General features: G+C 42.3%; 1 protein-coding gene across 2 annotated transcripts in view; it reads right to left on the reverse strand.

Annotated features, from left to right (window-relative positions):
- Positions 1-1,800: 1,800 nt before the first annotated feature.
- LOC121318777 (highly divergent homeobox-like) overlaps positions 1,801-20,713 on the reverse strand; it is a 20,148-nt gene continuing 1,235 nt past the window's right edge. Inside the window, exons 2-10 of one of the 2 annotated variants that reach the window (XM_041255819.1) lie at positions 20,347-20,493; positions 18,970-20,184; positions 15,947-16,000; positions 11,754-11,900; positions 7,193-7,394; positions 5,365-5,447; positions 4,769-4,849; positions 2,383-2,505; positions 1,801-2,073 (exon numbers count right to left, since the gene is read on the reverse strand). In XM_041255819.1, the coding sequence (XP_041111753.1) occupies positions 1,936-2,073; positions 2,383-2,505; positions 4,769-4,849; positions 5,365-5,447; positions 7,193-7,394; positions 11,754-11,900; positions 15,947-16,000; positions 18,970-20,184; positions 20,347-20,493 (2,190 nt within the window). In that variant the 3' untranslated portion in view covers positions 1,801-1,935. The remainder of the gene's footprint in view (positions 2,074-2,382; positions 2,506-4,768; positions 4,850-5,364; positions 5,448-7,192; positions 7,395-11,753; positions 11,901-15,946; positions 16,001-18,969; positions 20,185-20,346; positions 20,494-20,713) is intronic. The other variant, XM_041255820.1, reaches the window with a different exon arrangement.

A 20,713-nucleotide genomic window follows, 5' to 3' on the forward strand; every position in this document is an offset into this window, starting at 1 on the left:
CCTGCAGCTGCAATGGCTGTTCACTTACATGAAAGTTCAGAAACCACAGCTGATCCCAAGGCTGGCATCTGCTGGCTGCTCACTGTGTGAACCCGACTACAGTGTGTTCTTTAACAGTGCATATAAAGGTATTTCACAGACTTAATAAAACACTTTCAAAGCAGTTTCCCTCTGAACTGGCCTTCAGAACGTCCACAAACTTTATCAAACTGCGCTGTGCTCATTCACTTAATTTAACAGTGGTTGCCTTACTGCTATACTTACTCCTTCTACCTATAGAAAACATTTGTATCAATTAGCTGCCCCAGATAAAACAAATGTATTTGTTTTAAGTCTCTGACAGACTGACATAAAGATTATAATACCGGTGCCCAAGACTGCGCAAAATACTGGGGTTTCCCTAAGTAATGACTCTGTAGGCCATTGCAGAAAACAGACTTCCAGATTTAATTTCCTAACTGCCCTGAATGAATTAGAGATGGTAATAACTGAGGACCAATCAAGAGCATTTTAAACCCTTTGCAGACCAGTAAAAACCAGTGCTGTCTTGGTTATCGATCTTGGCCCTGTACCTTATTGACAATATGATGGTGTTTTTTGTATCCCTCATTGAGCCAAACACACTGTCATAAAAGTGAGGTGGTCCTGTGAATGAGGATCAACACAGTAAGCTAAAAAAACAAAACAAAACTCAATGACTCCTGTCTCTATTGTACAAAGAATGGTAGTGCATTCTAATTTAGAAACATCCTCCTCTGTGGTCTAGCACTTAGAATTGTCAGCTTGTACACATAAATAAATGTACAAAGAAGGTCTCGCTAGCATTATGAGCCGATGGATTATTTAGGATGCAGTACAGTGGAGCTCCTGTAGCTCAATAAATTACAGAGCAGAGAGAGTGCAGTAATGGGCACAGGTTGGCCAATTCAGTTGACAACTGTACTTTATCCTTCAGAAGACACGCAAGCAAAAACTTGTCCTGCAGGAAGCTTAGCTCTCCCACGCAATCATCTTTAACAATGTACTTTAAGAGGCTTACACCAGTACCTTTCATAGTGACTCACCTTTTGTTGTTTTTTCTCTCTTTCCACAGTCCGGGGTCACGTAGCTCTCCCTTACCCAAGTCAATTGTATTACGAGTAGCAGATAGCCTCTAGAAAAGGGCTTTCATTAGAAGGTCACAGCAAAAGTACTAGAAGCTCTGAACATGATGTAGTGTACCAGTTACAGAAGGGTTTTTTGGCGAGGTGCTGTGTGTATATAAGCACAGAAATAAAGAGAGTTGCAGTGAGGTTAACACTGAATTAATGGGGGTTATTGAATTTGTTGAATTATCAGGGATCTCATGGAATGATTTTTACTCTCTTCATTTCAGTCCTCAGAGAATTTTAATATAATCTTAAACCGTGTGATGTAAATCTGCAGCAATGGCTCAGTCCATTATCAGTAAACATTTTCATTAAAAATAGTATCTGGTTCCATAGCAGGGTAAAGCAGCACCTTCCTTTCAGGTAGTCAGCTATACTTAATTTCACCTCAGTCTTCAGCAAGTCACAGGCTGTTATTTGGGGAAACAGCTGGTTGGTTAATGACAGAATTTCACTCCGCAGGGGGGAATGATCTAATGCATGCAAGTAAAGTAATGCATGCAAACAGCTTTCTTTAACCTAGTATGGTAATAGACATCATATTTAAACAGTTGTAGCAACACATGGGGACGTATCTCTATAACCCTGTATTTAATCTTTAAGGTCACATTGGTCATACAAGCAATAGAAAAAGCAAATCAAAAGCCGCTGCTGTGAAGTATCTATTTTTTATTTATCATTTCCTTGGACAAGGCAGTCATATGCAATAAAAAAGGCATTCCCATAAAACAGTTACTCTTGCAACACTGAGAAGGCAGCAGTGCCTAGAAGGGTCTGGTTGGTAACGTCACGTGTCTGCAGCACCTTTCTCCTCTGATACAGAGGAATACGTTTGGATCATTACCATGGGATCACTCTGCTCTGAAGATACATGGCTGAAGTCCCATTCTCCTTCTACTTCTTGAGGTAAACTCAACAGCAGCGCCTGTGGAAACAGACAGGGGACACAATTACAAACACTGCGGGGAAGGTCTCCGTTGTGTGTTGAAAATGAGTCTTCAACACATTGGCTGCAAATTGGAGTATCTGCCCCACCTAATGGCACTACTTTAGTATCAAAGAAATTCCAGTTACAACATCTGCCACCAGGGACACTGTGCAGTGTGTAGCAATCCCATGAGAAGTGAACGCACGTCACAAGTATCAGAACAGGAGAAAAATAAGAAAACTGTGGTGCTTCTCCATGTCAATAGGAATCAGCCAAGCTCTCGTGTCGCATTGCGCAGGGCCTCACCTGTTGCTGTTCTGTATCGTTTGACTTCACAGCGGCTACCAAGTTTCTGGTAAATGTCTGGAGATCGTAGTATCTTTGTTTTTGGTTCTCTAGCTCTTGCTCAAGGTATTGGACTTCATCATTCTAAAAAAACAAAAAGAACAAAAGAAAATAAGTAAATACAACTTAATTAAAAATATTCCACCCAACACAGATAACATTTCAGAATCTTGCTTATTTCCATCTTCTGCCTATTTTAAGGGAGGATGAGATTACTTTCACAGATACTCCAGCTGTTCATCATTATTATGGATATCTCTTTGGGGTAGCATGCTCATTAAAACCACAGGCTGGTTGTAAAGGATAGGATTACAGGTTTCACATCACAGTCTTCCAAATAATTCCACTGCCTGATGCCGCATTTCTATTTTCCTCTGTTCCTTGTACGGTGTATTTGTATAAAGAGCCTTATTTATAATACTGTAGTTTGACGGCATGGACAACTGTTTTTATAGATCTCACGGCACGTTTTCAGTCTGCTTTTTGGAGAAAAAAAAAAGAGATTCTGTTTGCAATCAAATTAAAAGAGCATACAGTGACACGCCATCAAATCCAGGAGATGCAGAACTCGAAGATATGTGACATTTAGCAAAAGGTCACGTCAGTCCGCGCCTGTACAGAATACAATAAACTAGCTATTCGATTCTGCCACTAGCTACAGACTTCTGAAACCCATGACCACAATGTCATCCCCCACCCTACACACAGTGGCCTTTGGGCAGCAACAGTGAGCACAGCTGTTACGTACAGAGTTGCCAGATTATCTGCCCATATAGTCCAGTAAATGCAAGAGTAAAATTAGCATTTATTCTCATGCTTTCAACCATGGTGTACAATTTTGCTTTTACAAAAAGCACAGGTTACATGGGCAGTTGTCTTTATTTCTTATTTGACCAAGGATTTACAGCACAGGAAGCAGGGGTTTAAACATGCTAAAACAAATCTGTAGTGATGTAATTAAACTTTTTTTTTTTTTTCCCATTTCATTGCAATTGGATGAACGGTTCTCAACTTGGAAAAATGTGAGAGTGACTTACGTGAGTATGTATATAAAAGGACAGATGACTCGATGACTATTTCCCTGTTTCCGGAGAAAAGCCCATAGAAGGAATGTAGAATGATGTTCTGTGCACAACCGGGCATAGCTAAAGCTCAAAGAACCCTGGGAACCATACCCCCTGGTTTCTCTTGGGGATTAGTGCCCTCAAGCTATATATTTCTGTATATATCAGTTCAAGACAGAGATAGATGGATTTCTATTTCAGACAAGCTGGAGATTAATGAAATAAGGTTCATTAAATGGGCTTTGTGCTGGGAAAGACAGTTTTCTTCAGATCACATTTGATCTTGTTAAAAACTAGGAAATCCTCTTTAAAACAGATTTACAGCCCACTTTTAACTGCTGTTGCATAGAGCAGCTAAGCGGGAATGGAGCTCGATGGAACTGCAGGCTCCCCCACAGCCACTGGCTTCCTGATCCTATGCCAGCAACGTGCTGAACTACATATATTTAACCTTTTAACTTTTAATAAACTAAAGTTCCATAGGTGGCACAGGTCATTTCTATTGATCACTTACATTGACTTACTTTCTGTTATACTTTTATGGGCAATAGGTAGGCTACTGCCTTCGTCAGTTTTTAGATGGAGACAGACAAAATATGGTGTTTTTTAAAAATATTTTATATACCAAAAGTACAGTTCTGGAATTTGCATGTGTTAAGGCATCCTGTAAACTGTTCAAATCAAAAAACAGCAGAACTGAGAATCGCAGTACATCTATACCAGTATTGCAAACAAAATACAGTAAACTGTACCATGAGCCTTCTAGTAAACATTCTTAATTCTGGTGTCCTTTTGGCATTTAGAGGATAAACATTGCTTACTATATTTTGGTTTGTTTTTTGTTTCTTTCTTTTGTTTTTTAACGTTTATCTGTTAAAATCTGTTAAAACGCTTGTCAAAACAGGACTGAGAACCAAGGAATTCTAGATCTGAAACTTAACTCAGCCACGTACATCCTAATATGATCTTATGACCCGTTGTACTAAATAGCTAAGAAAATAATTTCTAAAAATAGCCCCCTCACTCTAATTGCCATGGGTGACGCACAACCACCAAGTCAGCACACCAAGTCTTCAAGCTCGTCACATTAAAAGTTCAGATCTGCAGCCAGTGCTGCCGCAGTGCAAACAGTTCAGTGCTGTGAATATTTACACAGACCAGTGTGTTAAGAAGAAATGCTGCTTTCAGTCTGCAACGCCTGCTTAATTCTGAGCAAAGTGCTTCAGTGCCTGGCTTCAATCCCACAGTTCATTACCATCGCCCCCTCTTCCAGGGTACTTTACCTTGTATTCAAGCAGCGTTTGCATTTGCTCGAAATCAGAAGTACAGCCGTCTTCTTCATTGTCATCAATTATTTCTATTTTCTGCAAAAAAAATAATTACAAACAAATACTCATACAAAAAATATTTTATATACATCTATTTCTTTTTATGTGACGTGGGAAGTCCCTGTACAATTTTACACATTTTATTTATGGCCAGGCAATAATCTATTCTTTTCCAACAAAACTCAATTCTACAATAATAATTCAATGCTATCTCCATAAATGTTCTAACTTGACAAATAAAAGTTTGTAAAAAGTGAGAGCGTGGATAAACACATTTGTTTGGTTTCCTTGTTTAAATTAGACTTGTTTATCCACGTGCATGTCCTCACTTCTACAGTAAACAAACACACACAACTAAAACTAAATCCATACTCACACAGATAAAAGCAACCTTTCACACACTCACATACACAGGAAGACTTGCAAGACTCAAAGAAAGGTGGCAGAGGGGCAGATGAAAGCGAATGTCAGGTAGACTGCATGTACCTACACGTGAGTCTGGAAGAGGCACACACAGACAGACCGTCTCAAAGAAAAGAAATACCCCGTACCACGTTGTCGGCTGAGGTGGCGTTATTCGTTTCTCCATCACCGTCTTCCCCGCTCTCTCTTTGATACGCATCACTCGCCCCGTCTGTGGGAAAACACTGCATTCACTTACAGATGCATTCAGTACTGCTGTGGCACTGACAGCCATTTAAAGGTACAATTCACAGAAAATAAAGGAATGTTTTAAAGAAAATTTGAAAATGGGCTAGCAAAACATTCCTTAAAATGGTCCCTGAAGTTTGTTTATATCAATATTACTGCTCTGTTTGACTGCTAGAATTGTAGCACACAAATATGCAGCTTGCCACCTGTAGCATACACTTATGTGTAAATATAACATGCACATAAAAGTTGCCCAAAGAACATAGAAACAGAATTGCCTCAGGCATGTGTCTGGATTTTCACCAGTCACCAGCACAGCAGGAAGCTTGCATGGTTAACACAAGCAGACTTTGATAAACTGATCCTGTTTTGAATTACTAATTTGCTTTTGGTCGACTTAGGCAGGGCTTAGAGTGACCTTTGTTAGATGAGGCTGACATGCACATTCCCGTCACCCTGTTAGATTTGAGTCATACAAAGTGCACAGGGGTTAACACAAGAGCTTTCGAACTGTGAAGTTTCAGTTGTGGTGGGGGGTGAAGATGACTCAGACTTCAATCTAAAAAGAAACGCTCCGGGAGCAGACAGCCGAATACATCAGGGGCAGAAGAGAAACCTTCTAACCCAACTCTGACTTACTGGGAGGAAGTTAACCCAGATTGTGAAAAATATAACATGGTCAATATTTATGTTGAATTGTTTTCTTATACATGCATTGTCTAGTATAGATGTGTGGATGTTTCTATGCAAACAAATTGTTGGATTGATTTTATACTGCAGCGCAGCGACATGCTTCCTGCAGCACAAAATCGACAGAAACTCAGTAGCCTAACAGCTATTAAAAAATAAATAAGCCCTAATGTCAATTTGTGTTTTAATAGAATGCCTGAATTAACAAGAGTAAAACAATATATCATATGTAGCCAGGTGTTAAGAAAGTGGACAGCAGTAACTGGGTTCTCTCTGGGCTCCACAGAGAGAAGAAAACACACAGAGGTGGGGAGTGAAAGGGGATGTTTCTGGTTATTCTCAGCATAGGGACACACTGGAGCAAAGCAGGAGAGCTGAGGCAGCCAATGCCCTTGAAGCCGTCGTGCCAGAGGGGGCCGTCCTTCTTTCCATGGCCCACAGAGGGAAGGGATTACAGCACAGCTGTGACATGAACAGTCTCTCTTCTACACAATCCCAGGAACTCCTGCAGAGTTCTTTAAGGCAGTTTGGTTGCAGTGCAATTTAAACAGTCTCTTTTTATTTATTTTCATTTTTGAAGGCCTATTTTTATGAATGACAAGATTACAGAGCATGGAGAGTTTGTCAACTGAAGCGTGAAGAAATCCACAGGCAAACAAGCACCCGAAACGTCTGTACATCCAAAAGCATAAACACTATGGATCAGATTTAACACACACATTTACTGCAGGGCAAAGCTTGCACTATTTGTTTTGTAAAAGACTAATGTTAGACTCAGCAAGAAACAACTAAGGCCTGTGTAGGATCATATATTTTTTCTTAATGGCGAAACTACAAGAAGATTTGAACTGAAGCAAATGCACAATCCATCTAGTCCATAGTTCTCAATGTGATTATAACATACCTGGTGCAGCAGAGGTCAGGGAAACAACTTGAGATACATGACTCGGGCAGGAGTGGGGAAAGACTGGTTGGACATGATGGACAAATACCCTCATCAGTCACTAAGCAAGAGCAAGGGTGGGAAATAACACTGACCTTCAGACAGACAGATGGACACCTCGTCATTGTGGTCGCTGTCCTCTGCCTGGTCTGACGTCTTGGGCGTGTGCTCCCCTGGGGTCAGCGTCCCCGGTGACCCCGGATCTGTTTGGTCAGTGAAGTCAGCTGGTCCTCCTTTTGGGGGCGGGATCTCAATTCCCATGAGGCGGTACTTCCTGCGGCGGTTCCCAATCCAGGTCTGTGTTGACAGGGGACAGGGATACCCGTCAATATTACATACGTTATTTCTATTTTTACAGTCTATGTTTAAATTGCACACCAACGATGACTTGCATGTGTGTATCTTAGAACAACAATGAACTGATAAGGCCCTCTTATTGCTGCAGCTAGCAGGTTTCACTGTTTTTTTTTTCTATCCTAAAGGTCCCTGCATAGAGGAAGAAGAGCTGTATTTGCTAATCAAACTGCAGTCAAGACAGCCAGTATATTGACAAATTAAATGTTTTTCATCATGTTCAGAGAACATTATTAAAATGTATGAGATGCTATGACGAGACACCCAAATTTGATTATTTTAAACTGCTGTCAGGAGACGTCTTTATTTAAAATTGTCTTATTGTTATTCTGTCTTGCAATACAAAAAAAAAAAAAAAAACAAGACATGACGCAGGTATATAAATGAATTGTACGACTGTCTTCTCTGCAGCTCAGAAATGTTATCTATCACATGGTGGTCCTACACAAGTCTCTTCTCAAGTGCAAATTAAATCATCATGGAAAGGTGCAAAGGGAAGGCGACAGACTGCCTGCTACTGTTTTATGAAAACTCCTGATGTGTAGATACTGAACAGTGTTGTGCAGAAAGAGAAGATGTAATGGATAAAAGATTACTGGGGGAGGGGTGACTTATACAGCACATAATTTCCAATTTTTCACAGCTAATTTCTATCCAATCCAGACCTTGGTGGTCCAAATGGACCAAAAATCAGAATCGTTCTATCATAACGAGAATCTCTGTGGAACTGCTGCTGTACAGCCACCAGCAGTGGCACTGGAACAATTTTTAAAATGGGGTGCTAAAAGCCATTGAACAAAACTGTAACCCCTTTATAAGATGGAAGCCATGCAAAGCCAAGTGGGTGTTGCTGCACCCCCAGCACCCCTAGTTCCATTGCCCTTGGCCACCAGGGAAGCGAATCGTGGTCTACTTTAAAATATAAATGTACTTGTTTGTAAAAGCTTTTTTACAAGCTCCATGCATTGTTATTGTATTAATCTATCGCACTACAAGTACTACCCACCCATTTGGTCTCTTCAAAAGCCAGTAGAGACATAACATTAGTCAAATGGGGATGCATGTTTTTAAGACCAGGAAAAATACTGTATATCATTTCAGAAAACAAACACCGTGCCCACCAGGGGGAGCTGGTTTCACTGTACAGTAAGTACTGTACTACATCAGGTTCGTCTATGAATTCCAGTGTTCACTTTCTGTACAGTTCTGGAACCCAAACGGCACTTGCAACCAGGGATAGATCAAGACACTGAAATTAATCAATACCAGGTTTTGCTAAGAGCTTAATTAGCCACAATGTAGAGGTAATCTGACCAAAAACATTTAACTTGTACAAAAGTTAATACATGGATCAGCAATATAGAGATGTGGTATCTACAAAAAGTTATAACATTATTTTAACAATACAAGTACAAGAAAGCAACATGAATAAAAAAGGGGGTCAGGTTAACTTAATTTTTTGTAGCGTTACAGATACAGGTAGTGGACAAAAAAAATGGAAACACCTGGGTAAATGAGGGACACCAAGTATATTGAAAGCAAGGGCTTCCACACAGGTGTGGCTCATGCGTTAATTAAGCAAATAATAACCCAGCATGCTTAGGGTCATGTGTAAAAATGCTGGACAGGCCTGGTTGCCTATAATTATGGCTAGTATGGCTGCAAGAGGAGACCTCAGTGACTTTGAAAGAGGGGTGATTGTTGAGGCTCGCTTGGCAGGAGCTTCAGCGACCAAGACAGCTCAACTTGCTGATGTTTCACGAGCAACTAAGGTGTCTAAGGTGATGTCGGCATGGAACTCCGAGGGAAAGATATCATCAGCAAAGGGCAACAGTGGGCGGAAGTGCATACTCCAGGATCATGATATCCATGCATTAATTTGTGCAAAGCAAATCAATTGACTGCAAATTTCAACCTGGGGCGCGAGCAGCCAGTTTCATCAAAAACGGTCCGCCGAGAACTCCACAGAGTGGGAAACCATAGTCGGGTTGCAGTGCACAAACCGCTCATCACACCTGGCAATGCACGTTTGCAAGTCCAGTGGTGCAAAGAGCACAGGCAATGGACTACCGAGCAGTGGAGAAATGTGATATGGTCAGATGAATCATCCTTCACCATCTTCTCAACAAATGGACAAGTGCACGTGTGGCGCCAACATGAAGAACTTTACAGGCCTGAGTGCTTGGTTCCAACACTGAAGGGTTCTGGTGGTTCCGTAATGTTGTGGGGCGCATTTTCCTGGCATGGTTTGGGTGCACTCATTCCCTTAGAAGGCAAGATAAATGCTAATCGCTACTTAATGGTACGGAGTGATCATCTTCACCACACGTTGCAGCATTTCTTTCCTGCTGAGGGGAGGTGTCTTCCAGGATGACAATGCCCCCATCCACAGGGCATGTGTGGTTGCCCAATGGTTTGATGAGCATGATGTTATCCATATGTCATGGCCTTCTCAGTCACCAGATATGAACCCAATCGAGCATTTATGGGATATTCTGGAACGACGCCTGAGACAGCGTTTTCCACCTCCATCAACTAGATTGACTTTCTTGTGGAAGAATGGTGCCGCATCCCTCCTGCAGAATTCCAGAGGCTGGTAGACTCTATGCCACGGTGCATACAGGCCGTACTGGCTGCACATGGTGGCCCAACGCCCTATTAAGTGAATTTACATTGGTGTTTCCATTTTTTTTGTCCACTACCTGTACATCACACACTTGACTGATTTTGTACTTGTGAAATATCTTTATCAACAGAGGTATTAAGAGTGCACTGATCTGAAAGAATACCAGTACAATGCACAGAACAATCAGAAAACCAGAACCCTAGTTTTCCTTGACCTTCAGTCCTGTGTACTGAATGACAATCAATTTCAGACAACATCTCAATTGTGTAATCAACTACTGGAATGGATGAACCCGCTATTTCTATCCCAGGAAACAGTGGACTTTAGAAAGGATTTATTAGTTGCACATCTCTCCTCTTGCAGCACATTCGAGAGCTGTGTGCTAATCATTAATATAAACAGATCTTTCCAGGTCCCTCTTATCATTTTCACTTCATATCCTCTGGGTCTCTTTGTGGATCTATAGATTATTTAAGGTATAGTTACCCTCCTGGTCCCATTACTGGCACTGGAGAGGTGCAGGGCCTCGCCAGCAGTATACAGTAAACCTCACAGTGAAAATAGTCCTTCAGCTCTATACCTGGGAATTCTGCCAACAACTCACCTCGTATTGTTAACAGAGTTTCAGCCAGCTTACATTCCTACTGGAATGCAAAGTCCCAGGGCTCTTAAACTGTTACACTGGTACTGGGGAATGTTACAACTATGTATGTCACTGCACACTTTTGAAAGCTGGTGTATTGAAGAAGCTTCTATTTCACTGTAGTTTATAAAAATATTAAAAATAGTATTAGATAAAGTTAACCCAAGTCTGAACATGGCTGTTGCAGAGGGTGGTGCAATCAAGGGTCACTATTCTTTCTACTATTAATATTGTCACATGAATGTCAATACATTTGGATTACAAATGTGAAATGTTAGAAGACAAAACTAGAAGCCACTGTTGTGCTTAGGCTTTTGTCAGTGGTGCAACATGGTATTTTTGGAGATCAGAAATGGAATATTCTGTTCACAAATATGTGGGGTGGGGGGTTAGCCCTATTGTTTTCATTGGAGGTCACCTACCCAATTACTGACCAGGCCTGACCTTGCTTAGCTTCTGAAATTGAGAGCCAAATCCATGGTGGTTGCAGACAAGCTGCTCCTCTTTGCTGTATACAGTAGTGCAGTTTTGTCTCTGGCAATATGTGTAAATAAAAAAAACAGGAATCAAAAGGAAAAATGCATTTTGTGTGGGAAGTGGAGGTAATTCCCCTCAACAGTGCACTGTTGGAAATGGGTTTGGTGACATGAACCTGATCAATTGTAAGGTTTCATTAACAGGCGCTCCATATCCCAACCTGTGAGGCATCTCTGCTTTTCTCTTTTGTTTCTGTCAGTGAGGCCAGCTTAGTAATTTGCCCATTCCTTCCGAAGCGTGCTAGCAAGACACCACCCCTCCCCCCCCTCCCCTCCGAGATTCCATTTTCTTTTTGTAGCAGTGCAGATGACTTGAGCCCTGACCCTCACGTTATATATAAAGCAACTGCTGACATGGCGCCCCATTATAAAGAAACATCAAATCTATTTATGGATTCCACCTCCGGTGTAGGCTGGGCTGTCTGTCTCTCTCAATTTTCATCAAAGCAGGCAGCTCAATCTAAAAGCCCCCCTCCACTCCCCTCCTCTCCCCATACCTTGATGATCTCACAGTCCACGTTCAGCTCGGTCGACACAGCTGTGATTTTCTCCCTGCAGACTGACCCCAAGCTGGTCATTCCGTTATCCCAGAATTTCTTCAGCGTAGCCAAGTCTCGGTCACTGAACTGTGTCCGATCCTGTAACTGGAAGAAAAAAGTACTCAGTGAGCAATTAAAAAACTGTGATCTGAGATCCCAGGCTGTGACCAGGATGGCTCTGCAGGGGTGACATCAGACCAGAAATAGACTCCAAATACTGATGAATGGCGGTGAGTTTTATTGCAAATAATAAAGAAACAAAAGATTTAAACAAAGCACACAAAACAGGACACGGCACTTGAGGCCAAAATAAAAAGGTAAACAAAACGGACACAACTAAACAAGACAGTGGACGAACTGTAGCAATTGTTATCTCAAAACCCCAAAACTCCTTCTCTCTCCCGTTCTCCACTCACGAACACACAACCCTGAGTGAGTGAAAACATGCAGCTTTTATGCAGCTGTACCGAGACTTGATTGCTAATCAATCATTCAATTGCAGTCTCAGCACAACTGCACGTGAATTAATAAAAGTGCAATTCCCCGTGCTCACATATTATTTTACTTGCACGTGAAGTGCTGTGAAATCCTCGTGCCCAAATACAAATATACCTTTTAAACACTTGTGCTTGTAACCCATATTTATATCCTGTGTATTTTATACATAAACACCAACACTAAACACACTACATACAACAGAAAACACTTATAAACATTAAGGGGCGGGATACTCTGCCGCACAAGAATTCACTGATCCGTTTTCTAGCTTTCAAATGCTTTGGCGTGAGCTTTTCAGAGTTAGACCCATATAACAGAGAAAGAAGATCCTAAAGAAATTAAAGGTGCTGTAATCACAACTTCAACCCTTTCCATCCTGGCGCCTCCAGTGGTTTCAGTGGGTATCATGTCCTGGATAAGACTTCATTTGTACTTGGTTTGTTATAGAGTAAGCAGGTGTTTTTTTTATTTTTATTTTTTTATCTGCCCTTTATCTGTCTTTGACCTTATCTGGAGAATCCTAAATGCTGGACTTTCAACTCTCTTTGTCTACATGCCTACATATACAGTATGTAGAGTAGGTAGAGCTGGCAGAGCTGAGGTCACATTTTCAAATGATTCAAATTGAATGAAGAAGCATGTTTATTCTAAATACTCAATATAAAATACATTAAATTACATTAAATAGCATTTATACACTATGCATAAAAACATAGCGAAGGCTGAATTCAATTGACTTTTAGCTATGCAAAAGAGTTTTAGGAAAATTCATGATTTAAACAGAAGGAAGAAAAACAACAACATGTATTCAAAGCTGTTTGTGACCTCTAAGTTGCAATGGAAACTCTTTTTTGGGGAAAGAAGAGTGTGTTAAGTCAATCACGAAGAACATATTTTTGCTAATTTTTTTTTTTTTTTTTTTTTAAAGAAGCAATGTGGACAGACCAATAATCGTGCACTTTCATAGGGTTAATAACTGCAAATGTCTTGCCACTGCCACGGGTTCTCTTTGGACTAGGCAAGCTTGCTGATGAGAATGTCTGAATACCCTCACGTCCCAATACAGCATGGGGCCAGGGCCTCTCTGACAAGAAGCATGCATGCTGAAAGACACTGTCTGAATGCCTAATCCACACTTACAGGGCATGTTAGCCACCAGCACCCCCACCCCCCCGGTTTGTAAGCTGTTCGGTCTCAACGGGGGGATCTGCTGGTACTGCAATGTCAAGCAAACACTTATTGAGCTCAGTTGTGCTTTATCGGACATGAGCAAGCCTGACCTTAAACTCACATGGTGTCACCCCTGTGAGCAGAGATCAAGCGACTTCATGGCCCTGATCATCAAACCAGACAGCCTCCCTCTCTCTAACTCACTGCAAACATGAAAGAAAGCTTCTTCTTATTCATCCTGTCAGAGCAGCGGCGCTCACAGGCATGCGTTCTTGTGTACCTTTTTGTAGAGAAACAAGCTGCGATCGATATCAGAGCATCTCTGCTACAGCCTCCGTAGATAGCAACTCATTTATCATAACTGGTCTGCTTTGATAGTTTCATTCTCCCATTGGTCCAACCAGCTCCAAATAAAAAAGGCCTTGTACGGAAATATTTACTACATTCTAACGTGATCCTTCCTTTTGATTTTTAAAGCTTAAGGCAATAAATTTGCAAATCTGCGGGAGACGGGAGTATTGTTTAACCTGTTTATTAAATATTCTTCACCCCATTTTTTCCTGCAATGAATTCTTGGGCTAAAATTATCCACAAAGGAAAGCACCAAATCCACAAGACCTGCAAGCACTTAACAGCATCAGAAGATCACGTTGAATGATTTGTTATCTTTTAACATGAAATGTAAATGCACCCATGACTCAACACTGTCATCACTACTATTAACTGTAGTTTGAAGATTTATTGCACATAGCCTGCCACATATTCACAATCTTGTCAAGTATCTTTTCAATCACCTGATGTAGAGATAACACTCCAAGTTATTTCTTACATCAGTCGATTTCTCATGCCTTTGTATCTGCTTAGGAAAAAAAAAAAAAAAAAAAAAAAAAGGATCTGACCATACCAAGAATGAAAGTAAAAGATTGATTCACAGCAAGATTATTCCAGGCCTGCACCCCAGCCCTGGCTGCATACTGCTGCTGCTGCCTGGTATTAATGTATTGATAGTGGCAGCCCTTGGACGCACTAATGAGAGCTACTGAGGAGTGATTGCACAGCTCCCCTGCCTTTCATCTGGGGCACATAGAAAAAAGAGAGAGCTATTTTGGGAAGCACAGCGTCTGATCATGCCGAGATAGCACAGCCTTTTCCCCCTGAATGTAACCCTGGCTTGTCTGAATAAGATGCAGCAATATGGGCTAGCTGCCTTGAGTCTTATTTCCAGAAGCAAGCTTGAGTAATTGTAATAATCATTCGTATTGTTAGTAGACAGATCCACAGTTTCACCTTGTCCCCATTTACAGGGTTATGGAACAGATGTACTCTACTGTGGCTCTGGGAAGGCTAAACAATGTGTGACCACAAATCAAACTGAAAACTTTAACTGCTGCTTCATTATTGTCTATCATGTGATACAGTGTGGTTGTGGCTCCAGATCTCCCATAATGCCATTTGCTTTATCATTCTAAGGCAAGACGCATATAGTGCTTTCGGATGCTGTATGGCTCCCGACTACAGCAAAATGAAGAGTGCAGTGGTATGAACCACTACATTTCCCCAGCAAAATCTGATTTTTTTTCAGGGGTGGAAACAAGACTCCTATTGCGTAGCAGTTTCACCCATTCCAAGTTTTAATACAAGCTGGATTAGTCACAGTATATTGGTAACAAGGTGAAGTGTGTCTTATTAAAAACCCATACAGAAGTAAATCCAGGAATGGATCAAACTGCTATGCATTGAGGGTCTTATTTTTATCCCTGAAGAGATTTGGAGAATAGAGTGATCAGTTTCATTTTAACTGGGTAATACTACAATTATTTTTTAAAAGGTGAAACTAAGTTTCTAATATTGGTGCTAAACTCTCAATAAAAAAACGCAATTACATCATTTGGCCACCGGTAGGTACTGTATTCAATGCATGACCCCTGTTAAAGTAAATGCACCTTAGTTAACACCAAAGTGTAACCATTAACCAACTTCCCTGCAACACTGAGCGGATGAAAGAAATTCCACATTTGCTCCATGATGTATTTCTTGCCAATATAATCCGGTGGTGTGCCAGCTGTACTGTTAGACTACATACTGTACATAAGAAGAATACAGGCGTTGCATATGCCAGTACAACGGGCAGTAAAACTGGACAATTTTATAATTAAGAAAGTAAATCAAAAGGCCTTTTTTTCCCTTTTTTGGAAGCAAATTTCAATCTTTGTTTTCTAAGATTCAAACTGAAAAGTCCTCTCTTCCATATTTGTAGGGTTTTAATTCTGATAAGAACTGCAGTCTGAACGCTGTGGTATGGTGTAACAGAGCTCACTCATCACTCCCAGACACCCGGGGGCTGACAGAAAGCTTCACACCGACGTTTAACAAACACAATTGCAATGCAAGCCGCTATACCAGCGCTGTCTGCTCTCAGATCACGCCAGCATGCCATTGCCAGGCAGCTATCGAACACGAATGATACACAAGCAAACACTTACTGTTCTTTTTCTGGAGTTACTTGTAATCCAGGGGATCGGTAGGTTTCCTGACGCCTGCAACTCAAAAAGGAAAAATAATGGTTTAGCCAAAATTTCCTAGATATATCACCCATAACAATGAAACACTCAAGTGTGTTACATTTAGAAATACTAAAAAAACTAAAAAACATAATAAATCTAATGACAGATGTTACAACTAGAAGTCTTTTTCAATGTCTTCAAATAACACAGAAAAAAAGACCTGTAGTCAAAACATTTGTCATGTAATGTATTACATTTATTTTAAATAAAAAGAAATAAATGGGTGAATTCAAAAAGTGTTTTAAAATAAATAAATAAATACATTTCAGCACTTGCTGACCCAAATCAATTCCCTGTTCTATGCGGATGGCCTGTGAAGAACTAATAACTATAGAACTAATAACTATAGTTATTTGCACAGCTATAAATAGGCCATAAACCTGTCATGTCATTTCTTTATTTATTTCTTCAGTATTATAGCCCTGGTGAAATCGGGGTGGAGGGCAGAGTAAAAGAGTTTCTCCAGGGGAAAACAAACAACCAACCCATGCACCGTTTGAGACTCGTTTCAAAATTAATACCATGTATGATGTCTCAAATAGGGGTTGGTGGGGGCAATAGAAACTATTTCAAACTTGCTCCGGTTTGTAAGTTTAAATCAGCACCCCCGGTCTTTACCATGCACTGCTCTTAACCAGCAAGTACTATTAGGATCATCTGTAAAGCAAACAGCAGCAAGGCTTTTTAAAACTGCAGTGCCCCGCACTTATGAAACCCCTTGACAGAATGCCTGCTTGACGTCCGTTTAGTACTTCCACAGTTTTTGGTTGTGTGGTCTAGATGAAAAAGCACACCTTGTTGAGAAGCTGGAAGCTTTAATCAGTTCATACGTCAGGAAATGGTTGGAAGTTCTACGCTGCCTCAGCAGAGTGGGACTTTGTCGTAAAGGAATACTGCAGCTACCAATCTTTGCTCTAACCGAGGAGTTTAAGTGCGCCAAAGTCCGACTGGAAATGACATTAGTAGATTCACGTGACAAATGCGTAAGGGAGGCAGCATCTGTGTTGAAAACTGGAAGAAACTGGAAGGCAAAGAAAGCTGTGGAAGATGCTAAGGCTGCCCTTCGAATCGGAGAAATTATGGAGCAAGTTCAGCATGGAAAAGCAGGTCTTGGTCTCAGTTCAGCTCCTCCTACATGGCACAAGGCAACCCCAGCTCAACGGAGGAAGCTGGTAGTCAATGAGGTGCAAAAGCAGGAGGAGAGGATCAGGTGTGTAAAGGCCGTTTCCAGGCCAAGCAGGGAGAATGGATGAGATGGGAGAGTGTGGAACAACGTAAGATCGGCTGGAAAGACCTATGGACAATGGAACAGAGCAGGATCATTTTCCTCATCAGATCAGCATATGATGTTCTCACATCACCACAGTACCTAAACCTCTGGGTTGGTGAGGATCCCTCACGTCCTTTGTGTTCATCACCTACAACATTAAGGCACATTTTAACAGGATGTAAGGTAGGTCTTAGCTAAGGACGGTTTACTTGGCGCCATGACCAGGTGCTGTGATGTTTGGCCTTAGCATTGGAAAACAAGCCTAACCTGACCAATAAGTTGCCACCAGTTCCATCAATGCATTACACACAAAAGACAATATTCCTCCGTCCAGGAGAGCAACCACCAAGAAAAGGTGTTAAAACCAAGCCTCGCACAGGACAACTGGAAGCTGCTAGAGACTGGAAGATGCTGGCAGATGTTGGTCAACGGCTTATTTTTCCACCTGAGATTGCCACCACTAACCTTCGACCAGACATTGTCTTGTGGTCTGGATCAGCAGGCCTTGTTCATCTGGTAGAGTTAACAGTGCAATGGGAAGATGCAGTGGATGAGGCGTATGAGAGGAAGAAACTTCAGTATGATCAACTAGTTGCTGAAGCAGAACGGCGAGGATGGAGATTCCAAGATTACCCAGTGGAGGTGGGTTGTCGAGGATTTGTGGCACACACTACAACCCAGTTTCTCAGAGATGTTGGGTTCAGTGGCCAAGAGTTGCATCACACAGTGAAGAACTTATCTGAAGTAGCAGAAAGGAGCAGCAACTGGCTGTGGTTGAGACAGAAAGATTCTGGATGGGGATCTCAAGCACAATAGAAAGAAAGCAATGCTGATGTACAGGTAAGTAAGCTGGGCTGAGCTGAGTGGGGGATGGAGGGGGGTGATGCTGGGACTCCAAAATCACTGTTAAGCCCATGTAAAAAATGCACAACAGAATCACTGTTGCAGAACATGTAAAACATGCACAACAGTCACATATCTGCTACATGGAAAAACTCCATTCCTCCTCAACCACCCAACATCCAATTAGCTGTTTCCTGACACTTTTAGGCTTAGCAAGTGAATGCAGTTAAGGCTCCAGGGCTTTGCATTGCTTCCTAAAGAGGCAATGACTTTTACAGCTGAGCAGTGAACTGGAAAGCAACATGGAAAAATACACTTTAGGAAACCCTGAAAGAGCCACCCCAGCTTCACACAGAGGCACCCTAGAAAACCAGCAACCGAAATGCCAAGGAACACAAGACATGGAGCGCTTAGCCTGGGAGAGTGATTACTCACTGACCAGGATCTTTACTTTTCTGCATTTTTATCTGCACATCAACACACCAAGCCCAAAGTTTTAGTTTTCTGTTCTTTCTCCACTCACCAATAAAACATGTTATTACAAAATAATGCACTTATCTGCCAATATTCTACACTAAAAAGAGGCAGTGATGCCAGGAAAGAGGGGCTGAAGGCAAAAGCTGGTTTTCATTCTATATCATTCTTTTTAAAATACATTCTACAAACACTCCAGTTTAAAGGCACATCATGTAGAGTGTACTATTTTTTTTTTTACCTTTTTGATGCTGAAATTATGATAGATTCAAAATATAGGAGACACAGTAATTGGGAGGATGGTTCATGTGTCACATTATATGAATGTAGCAACTAGAGAATCAGACAGACGAACCTGGTAGGTGCCCATTCTCTGGGGTGAGCTGCGGCTGCTAGGTGCGGAGTGAAACTTGGCTGGGTAGTTACTGCGTGCTTTGACAACACTGCCGCTGTTGAAGACTGCAGCCGAGCCAGACAGGTAGTGGGAAGAGGTTGACGGCGTTTGGTAGTCCCTGCTGCCAGGGTAGAGAGAGGTGGGGGACAAGTCTGAGCTGCCTGGCTGCGATCCTAGCGTCCCTCCAGCCCCACCCCGCCCCGCCGACATTGCCCCAGGGCTGTCCTTCAACCGCAGAGCACTAGGTTCCAAGACACCGCTGGGGCAGATCTGCATCTGGGCGCCCATGTTGGCCAACTCCTCCTCCCTGGCATACTCATCATCAACATCACCAGTTTCCATGGCAATAGAGAAGCAGCCAGAGCTCTCCACCGGCCGGGGCCTGCTGTGCTGCTGCTGAGGGGGCAGCGACTGTCCGAAAACCCTCGACTGCTGCTGCTGCTGCTGCTCGCTCCCCCCAGGGGCCAGGGTAAACACCTGCTTGATTTTGACATTCCCGGCTGGACAAGAGTCCCGCACCCTGGACATTGAGTTGGAGGGCTGCTGATCAGAGGGAAAAGACCACTGCTGTTGCGTGTACTGTCTATCCCAAGCAGCCGTCCTAGGGAGGCACAGCGGCTCGACCGGCTGGGTGCCCGCAGCAGGGAAGCTTTTCTTGATGTGGCAGTAGACTGCATTTGTGGGGCTGAGCTGTACCGGCTTCCTTGGAAGTGAGACCGCCTTGCTGCTGAAGGAATTCACCGGGCTGGTGGTCTTCAGCTGGAGATCACGTGGCGGCTGAAGTTCAGTCTCGCTGCGGCACTTAGAGACAGTCTTGTGTATAATGCTGTTGGTTTGGGAGGCTGTTTCGGCCCGGCTGGAGGATTTCGCCAGGGTGTAGACGCCAGTGACTATGACATCATTGCAACTGGTGCTGCCGTTGTTGTTTGTGGTGTTGCTGATGTTATTGATGCTACTGGAGGAGGAAGAGGCTGCTGGCAGGAGCTGGGTCTGTGATGCACCACGAAAGCTGTTCGCCACACTACGCACCGGAAGCTCTGTTGGCAGGACCACACTCCCACCCCCTCCTCCCACACCGCCACTGCCGCCACCAACAGTGTGATTGGACGAGCTGTGTGGAGATCCATTCTGGTCACTCTTGGCGGTCAGTTTCCGTCTTTTGTTGCCGACCCACGTCTGCAGAAGAAAGCAAACAGATGTTAATGACAGATAAAATGGTGTAATCACATGACTTATAGGAAACTGATCCAGAGAGCGTCAAGCCACCGCTGTGTTTAAGAGGATCATTAATTTCCTGTGGTACCCAAGATGGTCTGAAGCCAGTCCTGGTTCCCTTACCCGCACCACGCTGAAGTCCAGTTTGGCCTCCTGAGCACATTGCAGGATGAGCTGGAAGCAGCTCTTACTCTGATTGGTCATTCCATTGTTGTAGTAACGCTGCAGAATCCGCTGCTGCTCGAGTGTGAAGACGGAGCGGAGATTCATCTAGAGGAAACAAATGTACAGATTCCCTGCCTGAAATGCTTATTTGCACTATTTAAAAAAAATAAATAAATAGATACGGTAATAAAACTGTTACAAAGCATGTACCAAACACTTTTATCTTTCAAAAAAAAAAAAAAACACTACTGCCTTTTAACTACTTCTTCAGATAATTCCTACAGTTTATTTGTGTTATTGGCCACTTCTTTACAGTACAGTATGT

Source organism: Polyodon spathula, chromosome 7 (assembly GCF_017654505.1).
Source record: "Polyodon spathula isolate WHYD16114869_AA chromosome 7, ASM1765450v1, whole genome shotgun sequence".
NCBI lineage: Eukaryota > Metazoa > Chordata > Actinopteri > Acipenseriformes > Polyodontidae > Polyodon > Polyodon spathula.